Source organism: Peromyscus californicus, unplaced genomic scaffold (genome assembly GCF_007827085.1).
Source record: "Peromyscus californicus insignis strain IS unplaced genomic scaffold, ASM782708v3 Scaffold_6__1_contigs__length_162567912, whole genome shotgun sequence".
Lineage (NCBI taxonomy): Eukaryota > Metazoa > Chordata > Mammalia > Rodentia > Cricetidae > Peromyscus > Peromyscus californicus.
This window is the reverse complement of record NW_026294584.1, coordinates 152,178,149-152,197,216: the sequence shown is the minus strand read 5'-3', so window position 1 is coordinate 152,197,216 and position 19,068 is coordinate 152,178,149. Positions and strand designations below refer to the sequence as shown.

The 19,068-nt window shown below is 38.7% G+C and overlaps 1 protein-coding gene across 3 annotated transcripts in view; it reads right to left on the bottom strand.

Annotated features, from left to right (window-relative positions):
- Pik3c2g (phosphatidylinositol-4-phosphate 3-kinase catalytic subunit type 2 gamma) overlaps nucleotides 1–19,068 on the bottom strand; it is a 326,663-nt gene that overhangs the window by 26,345 nt on the left and 281,250 nt on the right. For all 3 annotated transcript variants that reach the window (XM_052721754.1, XM_052721755.1, XM_052721756.1), the window contains 2 exons: nucleotides 16,530–16,605; nucleotides 7,026–7,120 (listed from right to left, as the gene is read on the bottom strand). In XM_052721754.1, coding sequence (XP_052577714.1) covers nucleotides 7,026–7,120; nucleotides 16,530–16,605 — 171 coding nt within the window. The remainder of the gene's footprint in view (nucleotides 1–7,025; nucleotides 7,121–16,529; nucleotides 16,606–19,068) is intronic.

Below are 19,068 nucleotides of genomic sequence, written 5' to 3'. Positions count from 1 at the left end.
AAGGCAGAGGCTGTAGCCATACTTTATTGAGTCATTATAAGCCTCATCAAACTTAAATCTGTAAGAGAAGAGAAATATTTAGAAAGAGCAATGCAAAGGAAATTTTAAGAACATATGGAGAGCCAAGTTTCACAGATACCTGGGAACAAACATAAAAAACAAAAACAAGGATTAACGTTGTTTGATTCTTGATAAAACTATTAAAACATACAGGGAAAATCTGGGTAATGAGGAGATGACTCAGCAATTAAAAGTTCTTGCTGCTCTTCCAGAGGACCTTGTTCAGTTTCCAGGACCATGTTAGGAGGTTCACAACTGCCTGGAACTCCAGCTCCAGGTAGTCTGACACCCTCTTTGGCTTTTTCAGGTACCAGAACTCAAGTGCGCGTGCGTGCGTGCGCACACACACACACACACACACACACACACACACACACACACACACATCCTACAGAACTTAAAATAATAATAATAAAAAACTTTGAAAAATACAGGCAAAAAGACAGATTTTTTTTTTTTTTTTGCAAGTGGTACTGGGAAAATAGTATTCACATATAAAGAAGAATGAAACTAAAGGGCTAGAGAGAGGGCTCAGTGGTTAACTAAACTAGTTGCTGTTCCAGAGGGCCTGAGTTCGATTCCCAGCACCTATATGGTGGTTCACAAATGGCCAATCAGAATGTCTTTGGTGAACTGGGATACACTTGGGCTTGTTTTGAGATTGCTGGCTCTGTCTTATCTTTGTTTCACAAGCAAGTGTTCCCTCCTGTCTTGTGTCCTCTGAGATCATTTCCCAACAAGGCAACTCCCGTGTGTTGGGACATTACCTGCACCTCATTCTAAACAACTACTGCCTCGATGTGACAGAGAGACCTAATGACTTCAGAACCACTGACTTCATTCTAGTGGCAACTCTGAGGGCCTGGGGATATTCAAATTGTGTCACAGGGAGATGGAGAAAGAGGAGAAAGGATGCAGATGAGGGGATTCTGTGTGCTCAACAGGATGTGCACACCAGAATACTGCAGAAACAGTTGAAAAGAAGATTGAAAATGAGGAACCTGGAAAAGCTGCTGCAGAATGTCTTTCTGGATGCTGTGAATATGTTGCTGTGATTGGTTGATAAATAAAGCTGCATTAGCCTATGGCAAGGCAGCTTAGAGGCAGGTGGGAAATCCAAGGAGAGAGACAGGAAAGAGAAAGGCAGAGTCTGGAAACAGACACCAACCACTGCAGAAGGAGCAGCAAGATACCAGCAGACAGGTAATACCACGGCCACATGGCAACTTACAGAATAATAGAAATGGGTCAAGTTATAAGAGCTAGCTAGCAAGAAGCCTGACACAGGCCATGCAATTGGTAATTAATATTAAGCCTCTGAATGATTATTTTATAAGCGGCTGAGGGACCTCAGGGTGGGGGCGGGGCAGCAGGGTGTTGGGCGGGGGAGGGCAGGGAGGACCAGAGGACTCGCAGGGCGAGACTGGAGAAACCTTCTAACTACAAAAAGCTCCAGACTGTTACAAAATATTTCAAATCTAAATGATGCTAAAAGTTTCTTTGTCACACAAACTGAAATACGGTTAGATGTCTTAGCCAGGCTTCTACATAACTGCAGCCATTTGTCAGCTGTGATCACTAGAGTAACTCATGTTGTGCTTCTCTGAAAGGGAAAGGATGTTTCAACAATTTTGTTTGAGCCTGTGTTCTCATCAGAGGAAAGAAAAGATTTAATATAAGATAAACAATTCTTTTCATCAAACTTAATATAATACAACAGGACTTTGGGCATAATAATTCATTTTAATATTAATATAAAAGTTATCTCTACTTCTGGAGTCTTATTACTTTGGTATGTGAACACATTAAAGGATTTAAAATTAAATAACAATTAGCTAGAACTGGAAATAGGCAAAGGAAATAATTTAAGAATTTGTACATGTTGTTTGTGTCCTCCATATTAAAATGCAGCCTGTTTTCAGATAAGCAGGAGATGTAATCATTTAACAGCATTCTGAGGGCAGCAGAGAGGGCGCAGCAGTTAGGAGTGTATGCTGCTCCTGTATAAGACCTAAGCTCTGTTCTCAGCACCCATGTTGTGAATCCACTACCTCCTCCAGGAAATCAGATGCTTCTGGCCTCCATAGACACCTACACCCATAGACATCAACACACACACACACACACACACACACACACACACACACACACACACACACACACAATGTCTGAAAAATGCAGAGAACTTTTGTGGCTACTTTCAGAATTTGAAAAGAATCCCAGCCCTCAGTTTTCCATATAAGAAATGAACTGCTATTTTTTCTTTTAAGGAAGTATTTGAAAGATTTGAAGTGACAAGAAAAGAGGATTGGAGTGCAGTCTCTCGTGTGAGAGAGGACTCACTGAAGAGATGACATTCATGTCTGACATGTATGACTGAGCCATCAGTGGATACAAAGGTCCTGGGGCAGCTCTTTCTTCATATTCCAGGAAGAGCAAGGAGACACTGTGGCTGGGGTAGATGAAGGGAGCTTGAAGAAGAGCTGAGATTGAGCATGTCAGGGGAACCAGACTTGCACAACTTCAGATGTCATTAGGTATCTTGATTTCATTGTGAGATGAGATTTCAAATGACTGTGAAGAAAGAAATTATAGGAACTGGGTTTTCTCCTCAGAACAGTATTTTGGCTGCTAAATTCAGTAGAGATGAAAAGAAACAGGGGCAGAAGCAAACAGAACTTTAAAAGGCTACAGCAGTGATTCAGGTGGGGAATGATGGTGATTTGAAGTAATGTGGATGGGAAATTCTGGGCTTCTGGGTTTATGTTTCAAACAGAACTTCCAGATAAGACAGATGCGGCTTGTAAGAGAAGTGAAATTGGATGACAAAAAGCTTCAACGGGTGTGACTTGAGGGCAGAGAGTGAAATTGTGCTGGGAAAGATGGGACACGTGTTTAGGGTGTAGCCGTCAAAAGTTGGATTTGAAGCATATTGAGTTTGAAATGCCTACGGAATTTTGAGAGGTATTCTAACCAACTGTATACACAGTTCTGATTTAGGGAGAGTAAAGAGTTGGAGTTGTAAAGAGGCAAGAAAAAAAACAAGAAGAATTTGAAGCTATGAAGCTAGAGGTAGAAAAAAAGATGATATAAAACTGAAATTTGGAGTTCTGACCTTTCTCAGTGTCAGTAGAGTGGGGAGAAGAAAATCAAAAATCACAGTGATGGATGCCTAGAGGCTAAGGCAGGAGGATTGCTGCTAGCTTGAGGACACATAGTGAGTTCCAGGCCAGCCTAGGATACATAGTGAGAACCTGTCTCAAATCAGAGCAAACAAAACAAAGCAGCAAAACAAACAAGAAAGAAAAGAATGAGACAGGAAGTAGATGGAAAGGGAGTATTGGAACAATATTAATAATGTTCTGAGGGCACTGACACACAGCCATGCCCCTTTTAACCTTTGGTGGGATTCCATGACCACTGGCCCTTCATGACTTGCTTTATCTCCATCTCTAGCCCTTGCTCTAACCGCTTGCGTTCTTCCTCTGTTGTGCTGGATTGGAATGGCCTCATTGGTAGGCTCAACTTCATGAGTGTAAAATGCATTTTTGGAAACTGTCAAAAGTAATTTTGGAATTCCTCGGTTGGATGGAACGGGTGACCAACTTAGTTAATATTGTTTTTGATCAAAAATTAGGCATGACCATTGAAAAATATCACCCATCTTACTGTGAGATTTACATGTCAGATCTGAAAACAATTTCAACAAGCTTTGTCTAAATTGTTTTGAGTAATGACAACATTACTGAAACAAATATGTTGTTCATAAGGGGACTATTTTCAAGGCTAAAAAGTATGTAACAAATTTATATAAACTCTTTTGACTTAACAATATTTCTTACTATTCTTTTTGTCATATGGTGATAGAGATGATCAAGATGCATGAACACACATGTAGTCATAAATAAGATTTGACTGAATCCTCATTTCCCAATGTAAACATTTCTTGAGCAACTGCTACTCTGATTTACAACAGTTTTCTTATTCAAAGCAATGGAGGATAATTATTTCATTTTGAGACAGAGTTTTTCCATCTATCAGGCTGGCCCCAAATGTGCTACATAACTGGGGATGACATTAAACTTCTGACCCCCTCTGCTAGGATTTCAGATGTGTGGCCCCATGCCTGCTTCAAGTAGTGTTGGAGATTGAATCCAGGGCTTTGTGTATTCTAGGCAAGGACTCTGTTGATGGTGGTACACTTTCAGAAAATTATTTTAAAAAGTAAAACATATATTAAAACTTAAAAAATGTGTCCAGATATTTCAAAAATTGCCAACTGTGACCACTACAGATTTAGCAAGAAACATCCTTGGTTCTCTGGCTAATAACTACATCTTCTGATGGATGTATCTCCTGCTAATTATGCCAATAAATATTTATTAAATGTAGTCTGTACCAGACACATGTCATGTGATGAGGAGGTTGCTTCTTTAGATCCTTGCAAACCCACCCTGAAAGACTTATGTGCATGAGGAATAGAGTCAAAACTGAGCTGGCTTTATGCACATTCTGAGTAGTTTCTGAAGCTGTGTCACGTGTGGAGCCTGTTGGCCAGACTCAGGGAAGGCTGGAGGGGCTGGTGATGTTCAGTTCCCCTTTCTGTTTACTTTGCATACACCCAGATCATTTTTCACTTGTCCTGTGACCCAGAGAGCTCTCTGGCCTCCCAGACAAGTACCATCCTTTGTCATGAAGGTAATCTCTCTCTATATCTCTCTGCTTTTAATTCTTAATGAAGCTCTTCTCTAGGCTCCAAAGGAAAGCTTCTCCTTCCCTTTGTGGTCCCATCACATTTAAATCTCAATGTATTGTATCATTTCTGTCTAAATCGCTCCCTCTCACCTTGAAGCTGGATCATGGCCTTGAGGCACTGTCACTCAAATAAACCTTACTTCTGTTTAACACAATGGAAACCTGCCGAGAATTCCTAGACAGGGTGGCTGTGTTGAAGAATGTTCCCTGACAAAGGGAGACTGCAAAGGCTGGGATCACCACCTACTTCCTCAATGTGCAGACGTTGAAACAGGACCACTGCATCAAGAATGATCAGGGAAGGGCTGGGAAGGTGGCTCAGTGGGTAAAGGGCCTGATGCTCAAGTAAGAGAACCTGAGTTCATGTCCCAAGCACCTGGGTAAAAGCTGGATATGGCAGCGTGATTCTGTAACCCTGGTTCTACAGGGGAGTCAGTAAGGGCAGAGCACAGCTATCTGCAGCTTACTGGCCTGCCAACCCAGCCAAGCAATGAGTTACAGATTCAACGAGGGACCCTGTCTCAAAAACATAAGGTAGGGAATGAAAGAGGAAAATGCCTGACATCCGGCCTCCAAATGTGATTGTACACATGTATTTGTGAACACACACACACTCACACACACACACACACACACACACACACACACACACACACACACACAGAGGAAACATCAGGATAACATAAAGTCATTGGATAGAAAAAATAAGATGCCAGTGATCAATGAAAGAAACAAAGATGAAATGTTTGACAAAAAAAGGAAAATACAAAAAGCTGTTTCAAGGACATCCAACAAACTCCAAAAATAACAAAGTCCCCTCCTTTTTTTTGAAGAGAAAGAAATACATTTAAACAATGACATCAGAAAGTGGTGACTAAGATCATTATGTAAAAGTAAAAATAAAGGTTCAGTGAGACTTTTGGGTGGAAACGCCAAGCACCCGTTAGCTTCACAGAGACAGGAGACAGGAGCCATGGCACTGTGCAGCAAGAGAGAGTGGGTCTTCCATTGAGCTCAGTTGCCTGAGCCACAGAAATTCTTGGAAACCAGTCTGTTTCTCCCCCCAAGGCATTTCTGCTTTCTCAGAGACTATTCACAGGGTTTTCCTGAACCTTCATTTTGATATATATAACCCTGTGTTCATTTGATGACTTTCCCTGAGAGATTCTATAGCTTTACCTTAAAGATCATGTTCACACTGAGACAAAAACAATGCAATTGGCTGCTGGGTCCTCATTTAAACTTAGTTGTTAGACTCATTTCTGTTGTGAAATATTCTGTTATACTGTGTGAAGATGTGCCACTGTGATTGGTTTAATAAAAAGCCAAAAGCACAGTACCTAGGCAGGTGTGGTGATATTTTATTTGTGCACCCCAATAAAGCTTATTGGAGGATCAGAGGAAAAGCCAACCACTATATTAAACATAGAAGTCAGACAATGGTAGCAGACACCTTTAATCCTAGCATTCGGGAGGCCAAGATTCATTCAGATCTCTGTGAGTTCAAGGCCACACTGGGAACAGACCCAGGTGTGGTGGTACATGTCTTCATTTCCCAGCACTAGTTAACCATAGAGGTCTGGAGGTCTGTACAGACAGACAGGAAGTGACAGAGCTGGGCAGAAAGAGGAAGTGATGTAGCTGAGTGGAGAGAGGAAGTGAGATGGCAGGGCCCAGAAAGGATACAGGCGTGAGTATACAGGAAGTGGCTCTCTTGGACTGAGGATTTCCCAGGGTAAGAATTTGTGGCTGTGGTTTGTTCTGTTCCTCTGATCTCTCGGCTTTCACCCCAATATCTGGCTCCGGGTTTTTTATTAATAGAACCGTTTAGCAATTCATCTTACAGGAGGAGGTATAGTGGGAATTCTGGATAGAGAGAGCTCTGGGAAGAAGAAAGGTAAAGTCACCAGCCAGAGGTGGAAGAAGCAGGATGGGTAGAATGGAGATAGGGCAATGAGTATGTGGAAGATCACAGATTAAAAAATATGGGTTCATTTAAGTAATAAGAGCTAGTTAGAAGCAAGCCTAAGCTGAGAATGAGCTTTCATAATTAATAAGGAGTCTCCGTGTCATTATTTGGGAACTGATTGGCTGGACAGAAAATGACTCATTACTCATTTCTTTTACTAATGTTGACACTAAAGGCCCAAAGGAGATGGGTGGCTGCACCATGGAGGGCTCCATGTCTCTTTGGACATGGAAGAACTTACGATGTTTTTCATGTGTTTCACTAGGATGGTGAGCTTCGAGTCCTCGTATGTCATCAGTAACTGTACCTTAGGGTTATTGTCTGGACATTTCTCACCTGGAAAAACAATGAGTGTTAATTAATTCAGAATTATCGCAGCACAGAATCCATGAAGCGTTTAAACACTAAACGGACCAGCAGAAGACAAAGGGAACATTCTTCAGATGATGTTGAAATATTCAGAGAATTCAGGACACTGGGTACTTAGTCAGAGGTGGGGTTTGTGTCTCCACCTCTGGACCTAACTTTCTCCCTGATCATCTATGTTCAGTTTTGATTGGCACCATTATTTAAACTGCTAAAGTTAAAACCTCCATGTAACTTTCAGTTGTCTATTTTTTTTTTCTCATTAACCTTTATGATCAGTTTAAAATACTGGAGGTCAGAGACTGAGAGTGGTCTTTAAGATATATTTTATTTTAAATTGTGTGTGTGTGTGTGTGTGTGTGTGCGCGCGCGCGCGCGTGCGCACATGCACATGCACTCACACATGAATGCAGGTGCCCATGGAAGCCAGAAAAGTACATCAAATACCCTGGACCTGAAGTTACAGGCTGTTGTGAGCCACAGACATGGATGCTGGGACCCAAACTCAGGTCCTCTGGAAGAGTAGTAAGTACTCATAGCTTCTATGGCATCTCTTCAGCTCAGCAGCGACCTTTAGAAATCAGTCAGTCTGGGTTTATGACCCAGCTCTGCTACCTCAGACTTTCACTATGACTAAGCCTAACCAAAATTATTGAAATATTTCTGGGTCTACCTTTCCTTGAACGTTCCTAGCACAACCTGCGTCAGTTCATACTCACATTACAATTATTTTACATATTGTCTAGTCAATTTAGATCTATCTCAGGCTCTCCTTTTTCTCTGCCCCCAAAGGACATAATCTGCTATTTGTTTCATAGTAAACACACTAGATATTTATTCAATAACATCAGTTTTACCTTGAGCCACATTATTATGTCAATAAAATAAAGACTTTAGTTTTAAACCTGAAATTTCCTGCTTTTTTGCCCAAGAATCAAGCGTAGATTATTATTATGGGTTTAACGTTTCCTTTGATAGTCTCTGGTGGTAAGATGCTGAAGAAATTTAGAGAAAAAATAGTTATTGAAAACAAAAATATTAGTATTCAATTTTGGATTCATTGGTTTTCTGATGGTTATTGTAAACTCTCTAATTTTTTCCAGTACGCTAAGATTGTACTAGCAGGCTGCGTCCTTCCTGTGTGCCTCTTTCATGGTTACTAGAGTAGGTATTTCATCATATGTAGGTGATAGTAGTTTTATTATCAATTAATTGAGTTCGTAGTTAATAAAGTGGATTACTGATATTTAAAAGAGGGCTTCTTTGAACCAAGGGGACATCTGTTACATAAATACATTAAAAGTCATTTAAATATCCCCATTATAGTGATTGAGAGACACTGTAAGTTGATTCGCAATGAAGCAAATTACATTTCATAATAAAAAAATATTAGTGAGTACTAGGTATAAAGGTGCTAAAAATACTGATGACTTTTTAATGCACAATGAATATTATATTTGAATTAAGGAGTGAAGAGTTATTAAATAGAAACCCAATGTATTTAATGAGAGAAGTTTTAATTTAAGGGTAGGAAATTATCAAAAATTTATGATGTAGCGTCTGAACAGTAAATGTACAATTGCTGTATGCTGTGCTCTCCTCTGGCTAGAACTGTGTTTCCCCTCCTTCCTCATGGTCCCTTGGCCACTGGGCCACTAGGGCAAAGGGGGCAGAAGCGGCAGGTGGGGCTTTGTCTGGCCTGTGAACCCTATGGAAATAGTCTTCCAAGAGATAGCTTCAGGGAGGCAGCTCAGCTTTATTCCAGAGTATAGGGGATATATAGGATTGGGGATGGTAGATGCGGAATCACCTAATTTGCATTGAGTCAAACTCTTCTATCATATAGCTGGGTTAGTATCAACACAATCTTATCAAAATACCTAGAGCATGTCACCTAATTACCATATGGGCAACAGGGGAAAAGTGTTTGCAGGAAACTGTGTAAAGGGTCATACTAAAGATAAGTCAGTCATCTGGGCCTAGAGATATTCTCCAAATAAGGCCATGTGGAGAGCAGGAAGTCCTCTGCTGGGGAGAGGGAGTCCCCCATGTTGCTAGCTCAGAGAGAGCTGCCAGGCCATGATAGACTGCAACCCCTGACCAGCAGGGCCTCCTAACACTCTACGGAGAGCTTGTTAACTCAAGATTGCATCATAGCATTTGGGACTTCAGAACCCTAGGAATTTTTAACAACTAATAGGTTCGTAGTAGAGAGACTTAAAAAGATTGAGAAAGTGCTAGCCTATGGGTGACATTTCACTGAATTCTCACAGCAAACTTACAAGGTTGGTTTCTTCTGTTTTACACGTGTGGAAACCAAGGCACTTCCTCCAAAGTCATGTAGATACAAAATAGTGGATCACAGGTGCTCACAGCAACTGTATTTACCTTAACAAGATCTGTACTATATGGAGCTAGTTAAAATTCCAGTATGGTTGGGAGAGAGGCTCCCAAGACTCCAATCCCTAGCTGAGGAACTGTTTATTGCCAGTTAGGGGAGGAGGGAGAGTAACTTGTCTTTCAGGGGTGTGGCCACTGGTAGTTTGCCTATGCCCTCAGTGTTTTGCTCTGCACTTGTACATAAATGGGCACCACTAATTAGTATCAATAGGTTGTAAGAGAAAAGGACATGGAATTAGAAAGAGGTTGGTTGTGTCAGGGAAGCCTCAGGAGAGGCAAAGGGGGAATGGATGGTAGATATGATTAAGACACACTACATGCATGTATAAATTTTTCAAAGAATAAATTAAAATACTATTTAAAAAATAAATGGACAGAAAGAAAAACCATAGTGTAGGATTAATTGATCTCCAGGGCCATATTTATAAACATTATGCTGTAGCTAGGAAAATGAGAGTCACTATATTGAAGAAAAAGTTTAAATGATGAGCTTGAGGAGGGAAACTTGAGAACAGCTTGATATGGAGAAAGGGATGCTAGAATGTTCTGGTCACTGTGGAGATTTACAGGGTGTGCTGATTCCTCTGACAACCTCAGGACAGGAAAGGTATTATTGAGCCTAAATGTGTCTGTTCTGAATCCCTGAACTAGCAAATATACTACTTCAAAAATAGCATTTTGAAAGTTTTTTTCAGAAAACAATTTATTCTTTATTCTTGAGATTAAAGGTGACAAGTGATTTTTAAAGTTTGAAGTAAAAGGTCTTCCCATGCCTAATATGTATTTAACTATTATTCTAGTTGTCTCTGTATCTTTCCATAGAGATTCACATCCTTTTCAAACTGCTCCATAAAAGCAAAGATGAATATGCCATGCCTCTTCTCCATCGTTGACAAAGTCCACGACATAGTATTCTGCACAAAGTATTTATAGATATTTTTTACGTTGATATTACAAAAATAATTTTTAGTTTTTAAAGTATAGCTTCCACTATGTGGGGGTATTGGGATTTATCTAACCAGTTCCAGGTGGGTCTTTCCCAATGACGTGTAGGCTTTGTGAACCATGTTTCAGGGGACAGCCTCAAAGACATGTCACCTGTGCCAGTTGTGAATATCAGAACAAAAACTCAACGGCAGAATTTGCTGGTCAGAGTCTATTTGCCTGTGTCATTTTGATAAATATTGCCAAATTAACTTCCATGGTGCTTGTACCAATTTGTGTGATCACCAGCAGCACATGAGAGGCCTGCTGATTTGCAGCTAAGATGCTAATTAAATTGTTGGTTTTTTGCCAATCTGATGAGAGAGCGAGAGCGAGAGCGAGAGAGAAAGAGAGAGAGAGAGAGAGAGAGAGAGAGAGAGAGAGAGAGAGAGAGAGAGAGAGGCGTGTGGGGGGAACCCATGCCATCTCTGTAATTTAATTTGTATTCCTCTTATGAATGAGGTTGAGCGTCTTCTCATTGGCTGAGAGCCACTTGTATTTTTTGTGTACTCATCTTTCATAGTCTTAATTTTCGTATCATTTTCTAGAGGATGATTATACACTAAGTGAACACATCTTTGGGATGAATCAGCAACATTTCATCTCCTTTCTCTCTCATCACTGCACTTTAGTTTTGCTTTGCTGAAGTGTTTATTGTCGTGCAGTGTTGTTAAGGGCTCTGAATTTTACCCTCTCCCACTGCAGTACACTTCAGGACTATAAAGGTCTGCCCTCAGGTTTTCTTGGTCATCTATGATTTCATTATTTGCACCAAGCATTTCCTTCCTCATTTGTTATTTATCCTGTAGAGTGAGGGATGTGTCATCACAAGCCATTTACTGAGCTTCCTCTCTTTGCTCTGGTCACATACTAAATTTCTATGTATATTTGGCTCTATTCATGGACAACCTATGGTAACTTCTATACTGATCTATTCATGTATCCATCCACTTAGGCAAAGACACCACATTGAATGTTTATGGGTTTTATTTTATTTCATTTTTATCTCCACCTCATTTATTTGCTCTGGTTTTACAGATTTTTTTTTCTTGACTTTTCTCTACTTATGAACTGTAAAATAAGATTATTATTCTGCTAAAAATAGACCTGTTAATATTTTTAAAGAATGAATTGCATTTAGACACGTGTCATCTTTAAGATGTTGAATTTGGCTCTCCAGAATGTGCATTTCCATTTGTTCCTCAGATTTCTCAGTTCTGCTCTGCGGTTTTTGTTTGGGCTTACCTGTTTCCTGTTAAATCCATTCTAGCCATTTTTTTTGTGTGAATACTGTTGATGGAACTACTTTGTCTTTTAAATATTCTAAATAGTCATTATATCTGAACTATTTTATAAATATATATCAAGAATATCTATAATATGATAGAAACAGGTATACAACAATTTGTAGCTGGTGTTTTCACTAAATTCTTTTTGTGATGTATTTGTAGTTGATACTTCTTTTCCTATATATACAAGGACATTGCTTACAAATAATTTTGGTTTTGTCTTACATAAAAGTTTATGCTTGTAATGTCCTATTCTATTTCATTTGTTATTTAATGAGTATTTTTGAACCTGTTGTGAACAAGCCACTGTACTAAATGTTAGGGAGAGGAGAGGAAATTCCCCCATTGACACATGTTATCCAGCATGTGAGAAATAAAAAAAGAGCACAATAAATAAGTAAAGATTATCTTATGGTGAACATAAGTAACACGGGGATAAAAGCATCAGGTGCTTCTAAAATACAGGCAGGCTTCGATTTCAATGGGTGACTATGGAAATGTTTATGGAAAAGATACATTTTGAGGGAAAGGTTGGAAGGTGAAGGAGTGAGCTCTGTCTTGCCACCCATTCTCTATACATTGTAAAGTGATTGTCATGATCTTGGGTGTGGGGGGGTTTGTCCTTCGTTTTAGTGGGTGTGATTTTCAGTGTTTTCCTCTCATATCTACTGTGGGCTCTGGGAAGTCTTGTTATATTTTCCCATGCAAAGGCACTCACTATTTCTTTTTACTTTTTGGCTATTTTAAAAGGAAATTTAATTTTTATCAAATGCCCTTTTAGGTCCACAAAGATGACCATGTGAATTTTTTTATTTTTATCTCTTTATGTATAATATTAATATTAAATGGTTTCTGGCCATGATGGATTATATTCTTTTAGAGTGCTGATGGACTATTTTGTCTAATATTTTATTTAGAGTTTTCTATTGATATTCATGAGTGATATTCCTCTCTGATTTCTTATTTGCAGCTTTTCTAATTCTTGAAACTCTTGGTATGAATACTTTGTTTCAGAAAGCAAATATGAATAATTTCCCTTTCGTTCCTCATCATTAACTGCTTAATCAGTGGTGTAACTGTCTATTCTTAAATGTTTGAGAGGTCATCAAGGCTCTACTCGGGCTGTTTCTGTGATGTTTTGAATTAAGATTCCATGGTTGCTGGTCAGCTAGGGCTGAAAATCAGCAGTGACTGTCGAGAGACCAGCATCACTGAGGTGACATCTGTTTTTTCATTCTTATAATAAAATGTCTGGCATAGTCAACTTAAGAAGAGAAATAGTTGCCGGGCAGTGGTGGCGCACACCTTTAATCCCAGCTCTTGGGAGGCAGAGGCAGGCAGATCTCTGAATTCAAGGCCAACATGGTCTATAGAATGAGATCCAGGATAGCCAGAGCTACACAGAGAAACCTAGTCTCAGAAAAAAAAAAAAAAAAAAAAGGAGAAGGAAAAGAACAGAAATAGTTTATTTTGGCTCATGATTCCAAAGATTTTAGTTCACAGACATTTGGTCATGTTGTTTTTGAGGTCTCTGGTAAGGAACTATATCATGGTTGGAGCACATACATAACAAAGCAAAGCTACTCACCTAATATGGCAGAATAGGAAAGAGACAAAAAGAACATGCAAGCTATATATATTAATCTTTGTAGGATACAAAAATCATGGCATCAGAGAGTTAATATATAGACAGTTAAGATAAAAATCCATAAGGTGTTTTAGGTTGTATCATGAAGTCAATTGTATTTAATATAACAATTTGTAGAAGACGTTTTCCCAAATTGTGTTTTAAAACATTCTAGTGGTTGGGAGCTCTCATGTGCCAGGACTTTTTTCATGTTAGGACTATATGAAGAGCAACATGACTCTGAGCTTCTTCTCTCTTTTTTCTTTAATAAAATTAATCCTCTACTTTGATAGAGATTACCACCTTGTTTCTGTGGATGTCACTGACAATGCTTATTCAGTAATTATTTGGGAAGCATTTGTCATCAGACTCTGTGGTACATCTTGGAATGCAACGGTGTATGACATAGACACAGTTTATCTCATCAAATATTTCTAGTCTGTAAATAAATACATACTCTCGAGTCATCACTGGAGTAAATGACTTGAAGGACAATGAAGAGCGAAGGATTTTTTTAGTAGACATAAGTAGCCTGGCATTTGAAAAGAAGGTAAAGTCTGGTGTTGTTGCACAGAATTGTGTTTCATCAGGCGGTGAAGTTCAAGGACTATTAGTATCTCTCAATTGAGGGTGACATGCTTCAGATTGTTTTCGGTTTCCATGATGAATATGACAAGGAAAAGCAACATGGGGAGGAAAGGGTTTAGTTGACTAAGAGTTTAAGGTCTATCATCAAAGTTAATCAAGGCAGAAATTCAAGGCACAAACCTGGAGGCAAGAAATGAAGCAGAGGCCACAGAGGAATGCTGATTACTGGCCTGATCCTTGTGGCTTGCCCAACTACTTTTCTTATATAGTTCAGGCCTATTGGCCAAGGGATGGCAATGTACACAACGGACTGGGCCTTCTTTTATTGCTCCCTCTCCCCTGTGTGTCAAGTTGACAACCAAGATTATCCAGCACACACAACAGTCCTTTTGTGATTTTGAGGCACATATCTAGAGACATAGGTATTCAAAATCAACACTTCAGTAGAGGTGGCCAAAGTCTGGAATTTTCATTTAAGGTTGTTCTATGTAAATTAGTGTGTGAACACATTTGAATAACTGTGCCCTCTAATCATTTGACAGCATAAGCTTAAATTTCAACCCACGTTTGAGCTCAATGCTTAAGTAAACAGGCTTTTACTAGCAGTCAGCAGCTATTCTGTGACAAAAGATTAAGAATCCAGAATGATGAAGGAGGAAGTGATTTGAAGAGCAAAATAGGACACAGCTTCCTGCGAATTCTTGCTTATTATAGTGATTGGCATATCCTGCTTGGAAGATGTGTCCTATTGTTTTAAGACAATAGGCTGTTTTCGGTTTTTTTGTAGGGAGCCTGTATCTCAGCTTTATAACTTGGCAAAAATCAAATCTTTTGTCATTCATAGCTATTGAAACAATTCTTGATTATTGATGACATAAGAAAATTTAAAATTGGGAACTTTTTCAAAGTGTTACTTTAATTTTTATAATAACCATCCTAATTTTGGGTACATATGTATTTTAAAATACCTTTCAGAAATAATACCATGAACAAACCCAAAAACTGACAAGAGGTTTAATCTCTTGAAACACAAAGAAGCAATTTTTTTCTTGAAGGACTTTAGTGATAGAGGAGAATTCCACACAGCCCCCTTTGGAAAACATCTCTAGAATTCAATAACTTTATATTTTAATTTTCTGAGTGTGGTTATTAAGGTTTGTACTATTGATGGTAGTAACATATCCCCCGGTAATTAAAATTGATTATTTTATTTTTTATTTTCTACTTTGTCCCTTTCTCTCCCCCTCTTTCTCTGGAATCCCTCATACATTATTCCAGGAATTATAAATATAGAGCAATGTAGGGTAGGGAAGGGAGTCCTTCATTTAAAGTTATTTTTAGTGTTGCAAGAGAAGCTGGTCAGATGCAAACACAGTTGCATAATTTAATAAATAATTATGTCACATAACAGATTGTTCAGAAAGTTGTCTACCTAAGCGACAAGTACCTAAGATGCCAGATAGAAGCAGGGGTGACAAGAACATGCAAATAATCTTAAATGAGAGAATCAGGAAGTAAATGTGGATAAAATGAAGACTGAGAGTTGAATGGAGGATTGGTGATGGCTGGAAAATTATGGATTTATAAATATGGAGGTTGAAACTAGCAGGTTAGGGCTGAAGATGGCTCAGTGATTAAGAGTGCTTATTATTCTTGTAGAGGATCCAGATTCAGTTCCCAGTACCCATACCAAGTGACTTACAGCCATCTGTAACTTTAGTTCCAGGGTATTGGATGCCCTCTGGTTTCTGCTGGCACTTGTACACATGTGGTACACATGCACACATGTGGTACATTATGCACACGTGGTACACATGCACATATGCAGGCAAACAAACATATACATAAATAAAACTAATAAATTGATCTTTATAAAAAGCTACTATATTGTTAGGTTGCCACTTCTTGTGGAATATGTTACAAATGCTTGAAACTAATAGAACTTTCAAAGGAGATTCTGTAATTCTGGGGGAAATGACTGAATGTTCACTAGAACCCACACAGGACACACTTAGAAGAGAACCAGATGGTGGAACCAACGTAAGGCTTTGTTAAGGGAGTGGAGTGTCATTGGGCTTCGAAAAATAAGAATGAAACTCCTTGATGACCCTTGCTTATTTTTATTGCTTAATACTTTTTTGTTGTTGTTGCTTTGGGAGGTAGAGGTAAAACTGTGAGTTTCAATGCTAGAGAAAAAGATTCTGTCTCTGATATGCAATTTTAATTCAAAGCACAACTAATTGAAGCAGGGAAATGTGCGGTATCCTGTCACTATTTTAAATGGACAAACACATCTGTGTTTATGTTAACTCGAAGAACATATTCTCGGGGGTTCAAATGCTTCTCTTTAGAAATGGTTAGGGAGAAAGCATTAAGAAGGTATTAGCCTTGAAAAGACATTATCACTTGAAATTGAAGATATTACCTATGGATCTTTCCCACAATTATATACACAAACACTGAATATGGTAATTGTGATGAATTCACTTGCCTGGGTCCACAAGTGGAGAGTCTTCAAGTGTTGGTTGTATTTGTTCAGAGAGAAAAAAACTAAGCACACAATCACTCTGAAAAAAAAGATGAAATACAATAGTAAAATATTTCATTTCTTATATTTACCTATTAATCTTATTCAGTCTTGCATGAAAACATTGTTATTATTATATGATTTCTAATGAGTATCTGTTATGAATTCCATAGAGAAAAATTTATTTGCAGCCATACTGTCAGTATAATTCTGCTGTGAATTAAGCTAGTCTTTTTTTATGTGATTTGAGAAAATTATATTTCTTCAAGATATTCAAGGTTGTTATGTTGCTGAAGGTCATCATAAATGTTTATGTTCTGTAACTATATAATTATCCACAAATGTCACATCTCCCTGTCTTGGAAAATATAAAGCTCTGAGAAAAATTTCTTTCCAGATGATATAGGTGCTTGCTTTGTGAGAAACCATTACTAAAGTTTCAATTCAGAGAATGTTCTCTGAGGATTGAATTCCTCTTCAGCATCCAGGAATGCGAGGACATTGTAAGAGACAGGTAGATGCACAAGGCAGTGTCTATCTTTAGGATAGTCTAGGGAGATACAGCATTAAAGGGAATAAATTCTAGTCATGTGTATTTTAGGTATAAAAATAGGGATCATCGCAACTAAACTTCCATTTAACTTCAACTCCAAATATATGCATTCCTGGTTAATCTGAGAATAGCTTTTCCTTAGTGAAAGTGGCATTTATTTTGTTGTAAGCTATTAATAATCAAAGTAGCTTCTCCCAAGAAGACATTCTATGATTGTGTAAAGGGCACGCTGGATTATTGGTTACACCATCTACATATATACCAATGTGGTAATGCCTGTCAAGCCAGCCACATCAGCCTTTTCCGTCTGTGAAATGGTCTTTCAAATCCCCATCAAGAAACTTTTACTTCCAAGTCTGACTTCTCGGCTGATGACTCTGTCTCCATTTCAGATAAAATAAAATTGCTATAAATTCTACACCCACACACAATTACATTCCTTCCTTCTTGTTGCAATGAACGAGATGCCTACTCTTCATCTAACAGACAAAATTGTGTTACTCCCACAAATCCACACTGATCTGCTAAGCCTCAGAACCACAGAATGTTATCTGATTGGGAAATGGTGTCATGTGGGATATAATTAGTTAAGTTAGTGTGATGTATTGAATGAGAATAGCTCCCATAGCCTCATATATTTGATTGCTTGATCTACAGTTGATGGAACTATTTAAGAAGGATTAGGAGGTGTGGCCTTTGTTGGAGGAATGTCGCACTGGGGGTGGCCTTTGAGGTTTCAAAAGTCCACTTCATGCGTATTTAGCTCTCTTTCTCTCTGCCTCTTGCTTGTGGATCAGATGTGAGCTCTCAGCTACTGCTCCAGTATCATGCCTGCCTGCCTGCTGCCATGCTCTCTGCCATGGTGATCATGGTCTGTAACCCTTTGGAATTGTGAGTCCCAGTTAGTATTTTCTTTATAAGTTGCCTTGGTCATAGTGCCTCTTCATAACAATGTAAAAGTAACTACAACATCTAGGATGGGATCTTCTAATCCAATATGGTTGGTATCCTTATAAAAAGAATAGATTTGAACATTACAAAAAGAAAAAATACAAGCACTCTGGATTAAGTTGCTAGCTACAAACTAAGGAGCAGGAACATGCAGTGATTCGCCCATTGGGCTATGAGAAGGAACCACTGCTGCTGACATTTTGGTTTTAGACCCCCAACTGCTAGAATGCTCAGACAACAAGTTTCTGCTGTTTATGCCCCAGTGTGTTGTGATAATTTGTTACATCAGCCTAGAGAACCATCCAGTGCTGACCCCTTCATCAATGCTCTGACTTTATTTTTTACATGCCAGGAAACATAAAGAAACCCTATTCCATTCATTATCTTCTCACCTTATTTTATTTTTCATCTGTGTTAAATATGGTCAACCAAGGCATGCAACACATACTCAGGCATAAAGAATGCCTTGTGACTCTTGATCCACATCTTCTCTTCCCTGACACAAGTGAACCTCGGGTCACATGGGGTCTTTTTCCATTTCTACATACTTTATGGTCAGTCACATACAGATTTTGCCTAAATGACCTTTAAAACATTCTCTCATCTTTACTTCTAATAACCTCTGTATTAAAAAGTATTCTTTTTTGAATCCAGCCGATATCTATCTTCAGTGAGAAGATTTGTCGTTTGCTTTTCTGATACCGGACTCTGTCCATTTTTCTTCTGTATGTCTTGCTGCTGCTTGTTTTCTTATCCCTTCCCATTTTGCTTTTAATTTAAGTTTTTCATTCTAAGTCTGTCACTTAATTCAATATATTGTTTTAGGATGACTTTGGTGACATTTGTATCGATTCAGGAATCTAAGGTTTTCTTTTGTCTCTCAAATCTCAACACTATATCTGAATTCTTTTTGACTGGCTTTCTTGACTATTCAAAGATGTGCATCAAGAAATGTTGAGTCACTCCACTGTTCAGTTTCTCCTGTGTCCAAGCTCAAAA